The sequence below is a fragment of the Balaenoptera ricei genome, chromosome 11 (assembly GCF_028023285.1).
Source record: "Balaenoptera ricei isolate mBalRic1 chromosome 11, mBalRic1.hap2, whole genome shotgun sequence".
Lineage (NCBI taxonomy): Eukaryota > Metazoa > Chordata > Mammalia > Artiodactyla > Balaenopteridae > Balaenoptera > Balaenoptera ricei.
The window spans coordinates 99,792,967-99,810,968 of record NC_082649.1 but is presented as its reverse complement, the minus strand read 5'-3'; the positions used below and the strand labels follow the sequence as shown (position 1 = coordinate 99,810,968).

General features: G+C 51.1%; 1 protein-coding gene across 1 annotated transcript; it reads right to left on the bottom strand.

The window, feature by feature from the left end:
- Positions 1–40: 40 nt before the first annotated feature.
- On the bottom strand, positions 41–11,241 carry IL17RE (interleukin 17 receptor E). The gene is made up of 16 exons (XM_059940364.1): positions 10,878–11,241; positions 10,511–10,530; positions 9,836–9,954; positions 9,119–9,216; positions 8,697–8,856; positions 8,463–8,602; positions 7,476–7,544; positions 6,488–6,554; positions 5,344–5,519; positions 5,216–5,263; positions 5,087–5,135; positions 4,764–4,912; positions 2,488–2,556; positions 1,726–1,777; positions 1,544–1,642; positions 41–1,057 (listed from the first exon to the last, which is right to left on the bottom strand). Exons 1-16 carry the CDS (start codon positions 11,184–11,186, stop codon positions 501–503), a joined length of 2,181 nt encoding a protein of 726 aa, XP_059796347.1. The 5' UTR covers positions 11,187–11,241; the 3' UTR covers positions 41–500.
- Positions 11,242–18,002: the final 6,761 nt, after the last annotated feature.

Sequence of the window (18,002 nt, the reverse complement as noted above, 5' to 3'; positions counted from 1 at the left end):
GCAGGGTCCCGGTCTGGAAAAGGGGGATCCCTGGCTCCCAAAGGGGTTTTCTGTCCCCCCACCCCCTCTGCAGCCGCCTCCCACTCAGAGCTGCCAGAGCTCCTGCCTCCCCAACCCCTGTCCCAACCCCTCTGGCCTGGACTGGAGCACGTGCAGACTATTCTCTGGAATTTCGGAGAGAGGAAGTGGGACGATCGCCGACTCACAACAGCACTGAGGTCAGAGGAGTTCTCAGGAAAGAGTGACTCTCCCTGGGAGTTCTGAGGGAGAGCACCCTCAAGCATAAGCATGAGGAAGAGACTGGACCCTGGGGGAACGTGGGGAACGGGCGGGGACAGTGAGTGTGATGCCCTGCTCCCGGGCTGGGAGGCAGCGTAAGACTCTGCGGCCAGTGGCCCCTAGGAGGCATCCAACGATTCCAGGGTAGAAGCCTCATTCGGGGCTTCCAGCCAGTGCCCCTAGGCCTGCGGCCACAGACATCGGACTGCGGTGAGCTCTGCTTAGCCTTGATCGGCAAGTTTGGCGGCCTCGCGTTCCAGCTGGCGGCACAGCTCCACGCGACCCCGCAGGCACGGCCGGGCCGCCAGGTGGCCCCAGCTGGTGGCTTGGGTCGAAGTCCGCGCGTCCAGCGCCCGCAGCAGGCGCGGCAGGTCTTGCAGCAGGCGGTAGCGGGGCAGGGCGCGCAGGGGCGGAGGAATGTCGCCTTTGGCGCAGAGGCGACTGAAGTAAGCGAGCAGCGGCAGCGGGCGCGGGGCGGCGCGGAGCAGGGCGCGCAGGGGCGCGGCGCGGGCATCCGGGCCGCCGGCGGGGCTCGGGCTGGCGCAGCTCCACAGCAGCAGCACGGTGTCCCGCTCCCGCGCCACGCGCGCCCGTGCCGCCCAGAGCCACGGCAGCGGGCCCACGCGCGCCACCCGCGTGCCCTCCCACAGGTCCACGATCACGTCGCGCCCGCCGCCCAGCGCGGCCCGCAGCAGTTCAGCCAGCGCTCCCACCAGGCGCCGCTGCGCCTCGGAGTCCGCCACGTGCAGGAGCAGTACCGGCCGCGCTCGACCTGGGCCTGGGGGTGGAAGCAACAGATGAACAGGGTGGGGGGCTAAGGGACAGCCCAGCCCTTTCCTCCCAGGCCTCAGGGCTACATGATAGGGTTAACTCCACCACCCCCCCTTTCTTCCTCTGCGCTGGGGATGGGTACCCAAGGCAGCTTTAGCCTACAGGCCTATAGGGCGCCTTTGGGCTAATTAGATAAAGGTGCCCAGGAAGAGGAGAGGGCTAGGGCGCCAGGTGCAGCGCAGGCTGGATTTCCGCCCCACTAGCATCTGGCCTAGAGACTGGTGCAGTGAACCACCTGCAGGACCTTTGCCCTGCCTTAACCATTCCTGTCCACTAGGGGGCCTGAGGCTCACCGCCTTGGGTAAAAGAGAGCTGGGCGCAGCGGCAGGGACAAGGCTCTTTCCGGAAGGGAGCCTGGGCGGGGGAGGGATGGGGGCAACTGGCCTAGGAGCCAAGCAAGTCTGAATCCCCAGGTTACCCCCAGTGAGCTTACCTGACAGTGGGCGCTGGCAGGTGAGCACCAGAACAACACCCAGTAGGGTGGTGAAGGCCTGCAGCGCCAGGATCAAGAGCCCCAGGAGCCTATGAGAGACTGAGTCAAGCAGGGTGAGGCCAAGCCCGGCTCCTCAGTGCCCAACCTCCCTCTCACTTCCCCTCCCCCTCCCAAGAACTCACCATCCGGACACAGGAGGTGCTTCCAGGCAAACTGGACATCTGACCTCCAAACCTGAGGGCACAGAGCCCCCCAACCCCTGTAAGCCAGGGTAAACCCTCCTCCCAGGGGAAGTTGAATAAGGCATGGGGATAGTGAAGGGGAATCCCCCTGGATAGGGAATTCCTCCAGCACAGGGTTTGTGTCTGGTCCAGCTCTGGCTGGGCACAGAACAAGGTCAAGAGTGGCAAACTCAGAAAGTAAATCCAGGGACTTCCCTGGCGGTCCAGTGGTTAAGACTTTGCCTTCCAGTGCAGGGGGTGCGGGTTCAATCCTGGTCAGTGAGCTAAGATTCCACATGCCTCAGGACTAAAAAACCAAAACATAAAACAGGAGCAATATTGTAACAAATTCAATAAAGACTTTAAAAATGGTCCACATCAAAAAAAAAAAAAAAGTAAACGCTAAGTTAACCAGAGCATCCATGAGGACGTGGAAGGCACAGGCCCTGACTGAAGTAATCAGACACCACTGAGCTCCAGCCCATGATCACCATGCCTGAATGTGGAAACAAAGCACCAGGTTTTCTGATTTTTTTCAAGAGACGCCAGAAATCAGCTTTTTAAAATGTGACATCTCCCAATATTTAAGTGGTGGCAACTAATTCCAATTTTGAACACCGTGCTGGCCAAATCAAACATTTTTATGGACTGGATTTGCCCCATGTGTCACCTGTGGTATAGATGACAGGGGAGTATATGCAGAGTGAGGGCAGGATTCCTTACCAGGACACAGCCCCCTGGCCTCAGGAAGGGAACGATGAGGTCTAGTGTCACTGAGCTTGAGCCCTGAGTCTGTGGGAAAAAAGAGCAGAATGACTGTCCCCATAGAGGCAGATCTGGCTCTGTCCAGCCCCTGAGTCTTTGCCCGTTGCTGTGTTCCTCCTTTCTACCCACCACCCCTACCCAAACCCTACCCAGGCTTAGGGCCAAGTGCCACCCCTGACAAGAAGCCTTCCCACGCTTCATTCCCAGATCCCGCTGATCGTTCCCGGATCTGAACTGCTGCACAGATAAACATTAGTCAGGCAATCAGGCACTCGTCAACAAACATACTCTGGGTTGCCTACTCTGTGCCAGCCCCTGAGGAGACAAGGCGGGCATGGACATTGTCTCTGTCCTCCAGCAGCTCACAAACCAGGAGGCTAATTATATGCTGCCTCCCTTCTGTGTCCTACGCACCTGAAGGGGCAGCTTGTCCATTGGAAAGAACGTAAGTTGTAGAGTCAGGAGACCACAGCTAACAAAGTCAGGCTTAACTATTGCCTTTGTGGTTCCTAGCTGTGGGATCTTTGCATGGAGATAGACTTCCTTTCTCCTTGAGCCTCAGTTTCTTCATTTGTGTATGATAGATAATAATCTTTGTTTTACTGGGTTACTGAAAGCATCAAATGGGAATATGCAGGTGAACCCCCTTTATAATACAAAGTACAGGGACTTCCCTGGTGGTCCAGTGGGTAAGACTCCACGCTCCCAATGCAGGCGGCCCAGGTTCTATCCCTAGTCAGGAAACTAGATCCTGCATGCAGGCAACTAAAAGTCTGCATGCCGCAACTAAGAGTCCACAGGCCGCAACTAAGAAGTCCGCATGCTGCAACTAAAAGATCCCATGTGCCGCAACTAAGACACGGCACAGCCAAAATAAATAAATAAATAAATATTAAAAAATACACAGTGCAATGTGTATTCATTTAGTAGTAGTAGCTGTTATTACATTATGGACTCCTTAGGGGCAGACTGTGTTATATACTTTTCTTGTGTCTCCCAGGGCCTAATACAGAGTGGGAACAGAGTAGGCACTCAATAAATGCATGCTGAACTGATTGCCATCTGTCTACAGGCAGGATGTGCCTTCACCCTGTGCTCTGGGTGCTGGTTAGAGAGTTGATCAGTCTCCACCCTTTGGGAACACCCTCCACCACGTACCCCATACCCCAGCCCTGCCCCAGACCCCATTCTCCAGCCAGCTGTGAGCAGGTGCTGATGCAGTGGCTCTCAAATCATGGTTAAACTCAATGACGTTCCCAGCTCACAAAAATAAATGAGTCCATGGATTTAGCTCTCAATTTTAAGTTATCCCACATGACTTTGTCGTAAATCTTAAGCATGGTTTCGTCTTAAATCTTAAGCATTTGCTACCACCTGTAGGCTTGGGAGCCCTCACAGAATACAAAAGAAATAAACAAGCTGCATGTAAGTAAGAAAGAACTGAAACAAGCTAGCTATGCTTAGTCAGCTTGGTGCTGTGGTTTTGCGGATATATTTGATGGTGGTTTTTATGTCAGATACACAGAAGAGAGTCTGCTAGTCAAACTGTTTTTAGTTCACATGATAGAGTTAAATCTGTCAGTAGTTTACAGTATTCTGCTAAGAGCACTTCAGCTTCCTGGGGCTCTGCCTCCCAAAGATAGAGAACTTCTGCCAGGAGCCTTGTGGAGGAAGGCAGGAGAGTAGTGGTAGAGGACAGCTGGTTCAAGAGAGGGCATCAATATAAAATGTGGTGGGAGTTCGAGTGGGCCAGAGAACAGCTGGGAGTGGGAGGGCCAGTCTCTTGTCTCTGTTTATCCCTGTAGGTTCAAAATCGAAAAGGATTAGAGGGACTTCCCTGGTGGCGCAGTGGTTAAGAATCCGCCTGCCAATGTAGGGAACACGGGTTCGAGCTCTGGTCCGGGAAGATCCCACATGCTGCGGAGCAACTAAGCCTGTGAGCCACAACTACTGAGCCCGTGAGCCACAACTATTGAGCCCACTTGCCGCAACTAGAGAAAACCCGCGCACAGCAACGAAGACCCAACACAGCCAAAAATAATAATAATAAATTTATAAACAAAAAAAAGGATTAGAAACTGCTCCATCAAAGACCCCACTGACTGGCAGAGGAGGCAGCTGAACAAAGGCTGGCCAAGTAAATATATAACCAGATGTAAGAGATTTGCTTGCCTCCACCTGCTGTGCTCTAATCAACAGGTTCTAGTGGGGGCCAAGCCCTGGCTAGGCCATACCTGGCTGACGCTGTACACAGGGGGCACCATGCTGTCCTGCCCCAAGCCTGAGTGGCTCCAGGCAGCACTGAAGGTGGCGGGCATCCTTGAGGAGAAGTGAAGGACCAGCTGCTGGGCCTGGGTATCCATGCTCACGTTCCAGGATGGGGCTGCCAGGGGGTAGGAAAGGGCATCATGTAATAGATGATGCTTTGTGGGAGGTGATAGGAGCCGGGCTGCAGTTGACAGAGAAGTCAGGGCAGGGACAGAGTTTGGCTTTGCCGCAGTTGCATGAGGGTGAAATGGTGGGAAGGGGTCCCAGCCAGGGTCACTTATTGGCTCACCGAATGTCTGGTGGGGGCATTCAACGTGGCTGCTGTTTCCAAAAGAGAACTGAGAAATCCAAGAATGGCAAGTCAGCAAGCTCCAGGCACCATGCACACCCTTCCCCCTCCCGTTGCCCATGCTTGTACCTTGAAGCAGAGCTGGGGGTGCAAGTCCACCTTCTCCAAGACATACCACTGTGGTGGGAGAAGGGAGTTAGGGAGCAGGGCCCTGGGTCCCAGCCCTGCCCACCCAGGTCCTAGGGAGGCCGTCTCACCCCCTCTGACTCTCGAGCCGTGGCATTGGGGACGTCTTCGCAAAGGGTATGCCAGCCCCGCCTCTGGCAGAGGGAGGCGTCCAGCTTCAGTGGGCAGCGGAGTGTCAGGGCCATGATCATCTGACTGTGCTGGCTGTGGTCAGTAAAGTTCACCGACTCCCAGAAGTCCAAGCCATCTGGGCAGGCAGCAGGGGCAGAGAGTGAGGCCCAGGAGGCCTGAGCCCTATCCCCAGGGCATCGGGAGATGATATTTGTGAAGGAGCCTGGCACAGCCCTGGTCTGCCTAGGTGCCTGCTAAATGAGCATGCCTCCTCCTGCCCCTCCTGTTACCTCTTCTACTTAGCTGTCTCCTCTCCTTCCTGAACCTCCATTCTGGCCAACTCCTTGCTGCTCCCCAAACTTGAAATCTTCATATCTTTGCTTATGTTCCTCTCAGAGTCAGGAATGCTTTCCCCTCCCTCCTCTCCTTTCTAAATCCTGCACATTTTCTGAGCCCAGCTCAGATGTCACTCCCTTTAGGAGACCTTTTCTACTCACGGACAGCCGTCATGGGCTTCTCCCTCCCCTGAGTTCACGCCCTACAGCCTATTCCTTAATTACAACCCTGCCCTGGACCATAGGATGCTTTGTGCTATTCGTTTGTCATGTTTGAGCATCCTGTCTCTGCAATTTGGGCTCAACAGTATGCACAGATGTCACCAGTCACTTTCGCATATAATATTGAATTCCAGCCTCATAAGGAGTTGGAAAGTGAGGCAGGGCAAGTATCATTAGTTTACAGATGAGGAAACTGAGGCTCAGAGAAGAATAAGTGGCAGAGCTGGGATGTGAGCCCAGGTCCTCTGGTCCACCTTCTCAGGACATTACCTCCTGGGGTGGATATTTCTGATATTTCTGAACAGTGCTAGTACAATGTTCAATGCTCTGATTTATTGGCAGGCTGATTGGTAGACATGGTAGCCCATGACTTGCCCCCACTGACTCCAGAGAAAGTGCCTGCATGCCTTCTGGGGACTTGCTCCAACACAGGTGTAGAGGGTGTGCAAGTGCGTGTGTGTGTATGTGCATGTACCTGTACGTCTGTGGGGGAGAGAGAGACAGAGAGAAGCTGTGCGTGCACAAGAGTCACATGAGCAGCACTCACAGGCTTCAGGCCAGCTCTGGAAGGGACATTTTTTGTGCCTCACGGTGTCCTCTTGCAGGTAGGACACCTGTGGGGACAGGGGAGCAGGGAAGAAGGGTCAGAGGAATGGCTTTCCTTACATCACTCAGACTTGAAACTCATTCTGGCTTGACCTTGCCCAGATGCAAGCTGCCTGAGCTGGCAGGGCACCGAGGAGGGGAAGAAGTGTGGGGTGTGGGCAATGGTGGGTGGCATGTGGCACTCAGGGAGGAACCCAGACTATAGGAGCAAGATCAGTGAGTAAGGGGCCGAGTCCTCTTCTCCCGGAGAGGAGAACGTATTCCCACAAAGAGGCAAATCATGAGGTCCACATGCCTCAACTTTTGCCTTCCCTGGCCTCCACTCTCAGCGATTCCTAAGGTGCCGAGTGCCCCATAGGGCCCCTCCCTCTGAAAGCCCAACACCCAATGTTATCCCCCGGCAGGTGCTCCCCGCTCCAGGTCTCTGCCTGCACCCTCCCTTTTGTCTCCTCCTGGGTGACAAGGCCCCAGCCTTTCCTGTCTAGTCCAAAGGAGTCTTAATGCTAGGCACCTCAGGCATACAAGGAGAGGAGGAGGACTTCCATGCAGGGCTAGTGGGGATGAGACTTCTGGGGCCACATGGAGCCTTGCAGTGGCCACGAGCCCCCACTGTGACAGCTCAGAACACCCAGTGAAGGCAGCTGTCTGTTTTGCCTCTGTGGGCTGAGGCTGGGTCTCGACAACGGCAAGCTGGGTTTGGGTGGGGCTGAGGTTGGACTCACCCCCAGGAATGTGCCATGGTCAGCAGGACACCTCCATCCCTGGCTCTGTGTATGGCTCACTGTCAGGCTGGCACCAGTCTTCCCTAGCATCTCGTTAACACCAGCCCTTTTAAAACCTGACTTAGTGGAGATATGCTTGGCCAGTGGTGTTATCTGGGTGGCCTAGGAGTGAAGCTATGGACCACCCACACCTTTTCCTCTGCTCACCTCGATGCACAGACAGGGCAGAAGGAATTCATAAGGCAGGTCTACAGTGCAGCCCCCAGACACAATTTTCTGTGGACAAAGCAGCAAAGGAAGAGAAGAAGAGGGGCTTGAGAAAGAGCAGAGGCACCCTGGAAAACGGCAGGAGAAAACTGGGACCTTGGTCACCACACACCCTACCTTTCCTCTTATCTGAGACATTTCTTTCTCTGAGAAATTTCTTCTCAGGGGGTCTCTGCCCTGTAATCTGACCATCTGCTCTAGGTGTCTCAATATATGGAATGTGGGGGGTGGGGGAGGAGATGGGGAAAGGAATATACATTTATTGAGCCCCTACTATATGCCAGGGAGGGTGCAAGGTGCTAGAAGCACCAACTCAATTAATTAAATGCTAGCATCATGGTGATCTTGGGAGGCATCATCGCCATTTTAAATGTGGAGAACTGAGGGACTCGGGCACAGCAACAGTCCCTTCAAATGGTACCAACTGTATACAAGGGCATCCGTGACAACTGGAGGTTGAGGTGGAGTGTCAGGGCCTAGGCTGGAAGAATAGGGGACATCTCATTCTCTGAGGAGCAGTGACAAAAGAGAGGGAGATGGAAGGGTACCAAACAGCTGTGACCATTTTGTTATTTTCTCAGGAGAACAGCTTCTTGGGGGAACTGAAAAATCCTCTTAATGCAACCTGAATCTCACTGAGGGTCCTCTCACTGGGGGTAAGTGCCATATCCATTTCTCTGCTAGGCATTCATGGCTGCCCCCAGGTCTCTGCCTGCCCTTTCCTTCCTCTCCTGCCAGGAGACAAGGCCCCCTGCGTTCTCTGCCTAGACCAAAGAAGTCTTCATGCTAGGCACTTCAGACTTGTAAGGAAGTCTTGGACAATCACCACCTCTCTCTGGGACTCAGTCTCCCCATCTGTATAATGGGTAGGTCCTTTCACTCCAGCCCTGTGTGATTTGGCTTTTACAGGCAGATGGCCCTCCATACCTGGGCATCAAAGGGACGGCTCAGCTCCTCACACTCCAGTGCCCACTGGTGGCAAAGACGCACACTGACCTCAGGGCCTGGAGGAACGGTCACTTGAATAACCCGTGCCTCAGGCAGCAAGTCAAAGGAGAACTCAGGCCCTGGGGAGAAGGGGGATTTGGTGGCCTTGTCTTTTGGCCTTAGCACAGGTACCACTACTTGGCTCCACCATCTCCAGTCACACGATGTGCCTACCTCCAAGCCTTTGTGAGCCACGTTTGGAGAGAACGTCCCCTTTCTCTGGATCTGCAGGTTGGGTTCTTTTGGAACGCAGCCCCTTGTGGGAGGTGTCTGGGGAGGGGACGGAGATGTGATGGCCCTTCTCAGACAGGCAACGGCTACTTAGCAGCTTCCTCTGCAGGCAGAGAGCAAGGCTGGGCTGGCCTCAGGCCAGGAATCAGGAACTCTGGCTTCTATTCCTGTCTCTGGAATCCAGGGCACCACAGGCGAGCTGCTCAACCTTTAAGGCTCAGTGCCCCTAACTGCGTAATGGACAGAATAGTCTTCTTGAGCTCCACTCTCTCCATCTCTCTTTTATGGCTGGAGAACAGAATGAGAAGCCAGAAAGAGAAGGGCTGTGGGGTGTAGGGCAGGGCTGGAACTGGCAGGGAGAGTACCTGAGCAGATGCTGGCATCGTGTGCCTCCTACAGAACTGGAACTTGTAAGACTTTTTGGATTTCTGCACCAGGAGGTGGAGCCAGCCCCACTGAAGACCTGCACAGGGAATGATACATTTACTATCCAGCCCTTCATGGCCCCTCCCCTACGTGGAGATGTGACCCAGTGTTGGACAGTCAGTCATTTTAGATCAGGGAAGGTAACGATCGCAAACTTCTTTAGTCCTAAGTTATGATACAATCAAAAAAGCTTTTTCTCTTCTTAAGTAGAGAAAAACTATGTATATACAAAGATGTTCATGGTAGCATTATTTACAACAGTGAACAATTAAAAACTGTCAATTCTTAAGCAGTGTGTGGACATTTAGTGTGCCCAGGCACTGAGCTAGGCAATGAAAATGTAGAGTTGAATAAGACAGCTCTTACTTTACAGATAGAAGGTAAAAATAGTATACTCATAGAACTAAAACATTTTAATCCCAAGAATTGGTAGCAGCTGAACGGAGAAACACCTTCACAAAATGATACAACTGAACTCACGAATATCAATCATGGTGCATGCTATTTTAGGAGGGCCTAAGTCTCTGCTGAGGTTGACAACAGGACAAACATCTCTTCTAGTAGGATAAGTTTTACTAGCGTCAGCCTAGGGGCCCCCCCAAATTCCCCCAATTCCCATCTCCACTAAGAATGGCCCAAAGGACTGTTTCTCATACCCGAAGGATCTGACACCAGATGCAGGCACCAACAGCAGGGACAGTGGCAGAGCCAAGCACACCAAGGCTTTGGGGAGGGGGTAAAGGCCCATCGGGTATGGCGAGGAATCTGGGCGGACCTTCCTGTGAAAGATGAAAAGGAAATCAAATGGTAAGGTCCCAGGAGTTCCCTCCTGCCTCAGGAAAGTTGGACTTGAGGCTGAGCTCTGCCACTTACATCCTGGCCGACTGACCTGGGGCAAGTTACAGACTCCTCTAAGTCTCAGCTTCATCATTCATAAAGTGGAGCTGCTGTCAAGATCAAGTAACATAATGCGTGGGAAAATGCCTTACAAAGTATAACAAAATGTACCATAAAACAGGAAGGATCATTGTTGTATTACTGACTGGTGAGGGACCAATTAAGGGAGAGTGCCTGGAGATTTACCTGACTCTCATTTAATCCTCCCCACAGCTCAGGGACAACTGTTTTCATTGTATAATCATTTCTACTGTGCTGCTATACCCCTCAGAAACTGTGCACTGCCTGAAGCCATGCATGGAGTATGTGGCAGAATTACAATGCAAATCCAGGCTCACCTTGTGTTTTTTCTTTGATACTATGCTACTTCCCAGGTTGAGAACCAAAAATTAGAATGGAAGAATGGGGAAGAGGAGCAGGGCAGGGAATGCGACTCACCAGTGAAACTGTCATCCTGAAGGCACAGGGCCCAGTAGGGAAAAGAAAGGACAGAAGTGTAATTAGTAGGTATTCCCACGAGGAGCATTCTCCCTGGGGTCTTTGCCTCACATCACCTAATTTTGAGGCCCGCATAAGCCAACAGCCCATCCACTCTGGCTCTTTTCTTCCCAGCTCCACCCTGCCCAGGCCCTCAGTGCACCAGGACCTTGACTATCCCTTCAAGACGGTGTAGAGAACACACTGAGGCTGCCATCAGAGCTCAGGGACTTGGGTAGCAGGAAAGGGCAGGCGGAGAGTGGGGAGCTTTACCAGCCTGTGCCAGCCAGGTGTCCCCACCCCGCAGCAGCAGGCACACCTTACCACGTGGGAGGCCAGCAGACAGAGGGCGCTCCAGCTGGGAAGGTAGGGGCAGCCAACACCAGCAGCGGCAGACAGGCCAATGAGCAGCTGGAGGAGAGACAGGAGCAGGGCTGCCAGTCCGGGGCTCCCCATGGGCTTCCGAGGGGTCAGGGTATCCAGAACATGGCTGCACCTCCTGAAGGTGGGTGGCAGGGCCTTGCCGTGCAGCAGCAGGGAGTGCAGTGCCAGCAGGAGCCCTGCCTCAGCCTGCCCCTGCCCCGCCCGGCCCCAAAGCTCCTCCTCAATCCCAACCAGCCGGCCAGGCCACATTCCTTCTCCTCCAAGTGGAGGGACTGAAGGACACTTGCCCCCCAGAGAACCCTACTCCCCTACCTGGAAGGCAAGGGGGCTCCTGCTCTGGCAGAGAAATAACAGGAAAGAGGCTGGCACAGGGTTCGGGGGCTGGATGGCGGGCTGCACCCACTTCTTAACTCCTCCTACTCCTGCAACACCCTGCAGATCAGACCCGCCCCTTAGCTTGCTCCTGGCCTTGCATCTCCCCTGGACACGTGCTTCATCCTCTCACTTAGAAGGCTGACAGAGCTATCAAGCACTTCTCTGCAGTGGGTGCTGGAGACCGAGGTGACTGATGCACCACTTAGAGCTGGGCAGAACAAGAGAGCACTATAGGATGCACGTAGACCTCACACGTCCCCCTGTGCATCCTGGCTCCCACCTGGCTGACTTTCAGGACTAGTGTCCAGCTTTCTCTCTCTACCCGTTGGCCAGTTCCAGCACTTCTGCCAAAGGGCCTCCAGCTTCAAGGATCCACTAATCAGTACAGTCTGCTCAGGAAGCCCCAGGTCGCATAGCTGAGCCCTGGAACTGAGGGAGTGGGCCCCATGCATTGACCTGGTTTCCCGTGGTTTCCGATGCTGATGAGGCTCCATTCTCTGTGGGGACCCTCCACGCCGTCCCATGGCTTCCTCCTGCTCATGGAGCATTTCAACTGTTTCAGCCCTCACCTTGGTGACACACACCGTAGAAAGTTTGGGGCACACCTACTGGGTGAAGGTATCTTGGGACTGTTATTATCCCTCTGCACTTTCAGTAGCTTGATCATACCTATGTTCAGGCCAATTCTAGTTCTTAAGTCTTCAGGTCCACTGTCTAAAGACCCCATTGTACCCATTATCCTAAAAATACCCTCTAGCTTTTGAGTTCCTTAGAAAGACCCTTTCTTATCTTTATGTTTTTCCAGTGCCTAGCAATGGATGTCGTGAAATAGGTGCTCTGTAGTTAAATAAATGTAAATTATGATGTTTCATCTAAGCAGCAGTTTATCTAGTTCACATTTCATAAGCACTTTCATATTTGATCCTCCTAACCACCTTACAAGACAGGTAAGTCAGAATTATTCATTTCATAAAGAGAGAAATAAGGAAGCAGAAAGGAGAATGATTTGGTCAAGGTCTCTAGCCCAAAGAGCTCCAATTCTGCCATCCTCTCACAGTTCATTTCTCTTTCTACCATCCTTATGGCCTCTCCTCCCACTGCTCCTCTGCTCCTGGGAACCCAAAAGGGCCTGCCTGACACAGTTCTGTCTTTTGGCCTTGAAGTCCATCACTGCAAACAAATCAGCAAGATGTGAAGGGAGAAAAGGGTGGTCTGCCATACTAAAGACAGGTTAGGGAGTCTTCCCCCTAAATTTCACCTAGCCCACAATGGTTTAGATCTATACCGATAATGTGTTTTCTGATGCTGGGTGTGTGAAGTGAGAAACTTGGCTCCATTCTAGAATACTTTTCTCTTTTGACTCCTTTTATCTTCTGATTTGATTCTCACAGTGAAAATATTTGGTTAATTGCTCCCTGACCCTGGCTAAGGTATGGTAGGAGAAGCAGAAAAGAAATAACAGACACATACACACGTGAAATAAAGAATAGAAAGGGAAGAAAAGGACCCCATAGAAAAGGCAGAGGAAGAAAGAAGAAAGGGGGAAAGAGAGAGAAAAGGAGGTCTGTATTTTATTGTTTTGCTAGTTTATTGTGGAGCCTGTTCTGAAAAGGATTTAAAGTAAAAAGCACAGTGGGTGAATTCCAGCACACCCTGGGGAAGGGGGAGGGGGTCAGATCACCATTTGCTGAACTCCTACTATCAGGCTCTGGGCTGTGTGCTTTGCCCACATTATCTCATATTATTGGTACTACAACCCTTGAGGTCAGTCTTAGTAAACATCTTACAGACTTGGAAACACTAGGAAGATTAAGTAACTTGTCCAAACACAAAATGGAAAGCTGAGACTCACCCCCGTGTCTTTCTAGCTTTTTCTGGCAGAACACACTGCTTGGGGAGATCTGTGGTTTCTGGGCCCTGTAGTCCACAGAAGTACTAGATTGAGGGGACTTCCCTGGTGGTGCAGTGGATAAGACTCTGCGCTCCCAATGCAGGGGGCGTGGGTTCAATCCCTGGTCAGGGAGCTAGATCCCCACGTGCATGCCGTAACTAAGAGTTCTCATGCCACAACTAAGGAGCCCGCCTGCTGCAACTAAGACCCCGTGCTACCAAATAAATAAATATTTTTTAAAAAAATAGATGTCATGAAGGGCTTTAAAAAAAAAAAAAGAAGTACTAGACGGAACGATGTGATGAGTTGGTAGGATTAACAACATGGGGGGGAGAAATTGTAATAGTTGGAAAGAAAAAAGGATAGTAGGTCTTACGGGAGTGAGTTATCAGTGACCAGATTTCTAGAACAGTAGGGATTGTTTGCAAGTGTCAACAAGGGAGGAGTACTTCTGTGGCTGGAATAGGAGGGGGTCAACTGGAGTAAAGGCAACAGAGGTATGTGGCAGGCCTGCAGCACAGAAGTCCTGTCCTTTTAGAAGGTGGCCAAGGCCCATCTCACCTGTGGTCTGTGTCTGAATGAGCTGATCCAGACTTCACTCTCCAATAACCTTTACGTGGGGAGCAAGCCAGGCGCTCAGGAGATCTTGGCAGGCCCCTATGCGTGCTCAGGTAGAGTACACTGTGGGGTCCTTGGGCAGCCATTCTTCCTGACAAAGCCTTACCCATGCATGGACGCTGGTCAGACAATGCAGCAGCGTCTCCAGGCTCTTCCTGTAATGCCAGATTCCCAAGGTCTGTTGGGGCAACTGTGCCTACTGTTTGGGCACCCTGGGCAAGAAGGTCCAACCAATTAGACCAACAAAAACCAAGAGTACAAAAGTGTTCCTTTCTTATTCCTGCTCTTCCAGAAGGGATCAATCTCCAGAATACCAATGCAAGAAGTTATGCTTAAGAGAAGAGGAAGGGACCCCCAATCTGAGACGGGAACACCAACACTGCTCATCAAGGGAAAGGATTTTGATATTTATTAAGCACCTACTATGTACTATACAGTTTATATACATTATTTTATTTAATCCTCACAACAACCCTGGGTGGTAGATGCTATGATCCCCATATGTTAGATCAAAAACAGAAGCTCAAATATCTTGCTCAAGGCAAAAGGTAGCAAAATGCCTGGCTAGATTTCTAACCTGAGTCAGTGTAATATCAAAAACTGTTCTTTCCACTATACCACGCTGCCTTTCCCATAGACTAGATGCTCACTAAGGGTTCTTCCAAGGCCTACACCCTCTAGCTCTGTAAACATCAGGGATTAATAACCATTCCTCACATTTGTATAGTGTTAGAGTTCTTAAAGCACCTTCACAAGATTTTACCTCATTTGATCTTCAAAACAATCCTGTGAATTTGGCAGGGCTGATCTTGGTACTTGAACCTGTCTTCTGATCCAAATACAGTGCTCTTCCCACTAAATCAAGATCCCTTTCAAAGGGGATCTTGTTTACTTCAGGGAATACTACAACCATGAGGCAAGGGGAAAAAATGATTGGAAAGCCCAAAAAGCAGAATCCCAACAAGCCAACAAGCAGAAAACTAAAATGAACCAAACGGCTCTCTTTTCGTGTTGACAATAATTTTCATAATGGGTCTTTTTATTTTTTATTTTTTGCTGCGTTGGGTCTTTGCTGCTATGCGCGGGCTTTCTTTAGTTGCGGCGAGTGGGAACTACTCCTCGTTGTGGTGCGCGGGCTTCTCGTTGTGGTGGCTACTCTTGTTGCAGAGCACGGGCTCTAGGCGCGTGGGTTTCAGTAGTTGTAGCGCACGGGCTTAGCTGCTCTGTGGCATGTGGGATCTTCCCAGACTAGGGATCGAACCCATGTCCCCTGCATTGGCAGGCGGATGCTCAACCACTGCACCACCAGGGAAGCCCCTTCATAATGGGTCTTGAAAAGCACTACAAGACGGTAAAGCACCAATCTAGTAATCAAATAAATTTTAAATTCTTTTTTTAACTAATAATTATTTACATCCCGGTTCTTTAAAAATCAGCAATCTGTGCCTGGTGCACATAACTCCATTACCCACTCATTTCCATCTGCACCTCTCTGCTATCCAAATCCTACCCTTTACTCTAGTTCTTTGCTCTGACTTTAGTCTACAATAGCACAAGTTACTTCATTCAATAAATTCAGAGTGCATGCTGCACACTAGGTACAGAGCAAGGGGTGAGGAAAAGACATGTAAACTAGTAATTCTGTCAGTAGAAGAGTTAAAATTAAAATGCCATGTGAATTCAAAGAAAGAACCCTCATTCCTTGAAGTGAAGTAGCCAGAAGGCTCCAGAATTACCGTATAAAACTAGGTCTTGAAAAATAAGTAATAAAGAAGTATAAAAGCAGAAAAGGAAAATTTTTAAGTAAACTGGGAAAACAGGGAACCAATATGGGGATTCATAAGAGGTTTTCCTGACTGAGACAGTGTGTGAGTGACAGTATCAGGAGATAAATCAGGAGTGATGCACTGGGACCACACTTTGGAAATGCCTGAAAAGGATTAAGGAATTTTGGTGGTTCAAAAAATAATGGCACATCGGGCTTCCCTGGTGGTGCAGTGGTTAAGAATCCACCTGCCAATGCAGGGAACATGGGTTCGAGCCCTGGTCTGGGAAGATCCCACATGCCGCGGAGCAACTAAGCCCGTGCGCCACAACTACTGAGCCTGTGCTCTAGAGCCCACGAGCCACAACTACTGAGCCCACGTACTACAACTACTGAAGCCGGCACACCTGCAGCCCGTGCTCCGCAACAAGAGAAGCCACCGCGATGAGAAGCCCGCGCACCACAACAAAGAGCAGCCCCCGCTCAACGCAACTAGAGAAAGCCCGCGCGCAGCAACAAAGACCCAACGCAGCCAAAAGTAAAGAAAGAAAGAAAAGAAAAAAAACAATGGCACATAGTAGGGACTTAATGATGATCCAGAGCTGTACTCTTGGTATACTCACTTGCACACAGGGATGCAGGAAGAGGAATGAATATGAGGTAGAAGGCAAAGAGTTAAGTTTAGGACACGCAGAGTTTGAAATGATAATCAGGACATCTAAAGGTTGTGTACCTAGAAGTACTGCCAGTACCTAATAGAGACTGAGTACATACCTAATGTTTTTGTTTTTATTTATTTTTGGCCGTGTTGGGCCTTCGTTGCTGCGCGCGGGCTTTTCTCTAGTTGCGGCGAGCAGGGGCTACTCTTCGTTGCGGTGTGCAGGCTTCTCATTGTGGTGGCTTCTCTTGTTGCAGAGCATGGGCTCTAGGCGTGTGGGTTTCAGTAGTTGTGGCACGCTGGCTCAGTAGTTGTGGCTCATGGGCTCTAGAGCACAGGCTCAGTAGTTGTGGTGGTGCACGGGCTGAGTTGCTCCGTGGCATGTGGGATCTTCCCGGACCAGGGCTCGAACCCAGGTCTCCTGCATTGGCAGGCGGATTCTTACCCACTGCGCCACCAGGGAAGCCCCATACCTAATGTTTATAGAACAGAATGACTATAACTCTGGAAAGGGCAGAGACCCACAGTTAGAGATCTGGGCATCATCCAGACACGATAAAGTCAAGTGGGTAAGAGCAAAGGGACACACATCTTTTTTTTTTTTTAATAAATTTATTTATTTATTTTTGGCTGCGTTGGGTCTTCGTTGCTGCGCGCAGGCTTTCTCTAGTTGCGGCGAGCGGGGGCTACTCTTTGTTGTAGTGTGCGGGCTTCTCATTGCGGTGGCTTCTCTTGTTGCGGAACACGGGCTCTAGGCTCGCAGGCTTCAGTAGTTGTAGCGCACGCGCTTAGTTGCTCCGTGGCACATGGGATCTTCTCGGACCCGGGCTCAAATCCGTGTCCCCTGCATTGGCAGGCGGATTCTTAACCACTGCGCCACGAGGGAAGCACATGTGCGCCACACATCTTTCATGCAATAAATATTTACTGTGTCAGACTTTTATGTGTGAAAGGGCCTTTAGTTCACAGATCTCTTTCCCACTTCTATTTTTAACTTCTCTGCTCCACATCATTACATACTGTGTTCATTAGTTGTTTCACATGGATATTACGTTTCACCTAGATTGCAAATTTTCTATATGCAGGATACTTTAAAATTCTTTTGGATACCATAAAACAGTATTAGACACATAACTAACACTGTTAACACTGAATGATAAACATGAATATCCAACCAAAAGACGAACCCATAACCCAAGCTGGATAAATGAGAACGGGCCATTTGAGAGGTGGAGGTTAAATGTATGGCCCACAGTAGTTCCTGCCAATCAGCTGCAGGGTTGCAACTATGACTTAAGTTTCCTATGTCCAGTTCACTTCCCCACTGCCACTGCCAGGTTTCTCGGGGAGCCTCTACGTACCTCCTAGTGACTAAGGCCGCTCAAACAACACACTTTTCAGGGCTTCCCTGGTGGCACAGTGGTTGAGAATCTGCCTGCTAATGCAGGGGACACGGGTTCGAGCCCTGGTCTGGGAAGATCCCACATGCCACGGAACAACTAGGGCCCGTGAGCCACAACTACTGAGCCTGTGCGTCTAGAGCCTGTGCTCCGCAACGAGAGAAGCTGCGATAGTGAGAGGCCCGCGCACCGCGATGAAGAGTGGCCCCCGTTTGCCGCAACTAGAGAAAGCCCTCGCAAGAAACAAAGACCCAACACAGCCAAAAATAAATAAATAAATAAAAATTAAAAACAAAAAAACAAAAAAAAAAACACACTTTTCACACTCTATCAGATGCCGAACACAAAGCACAGGGGG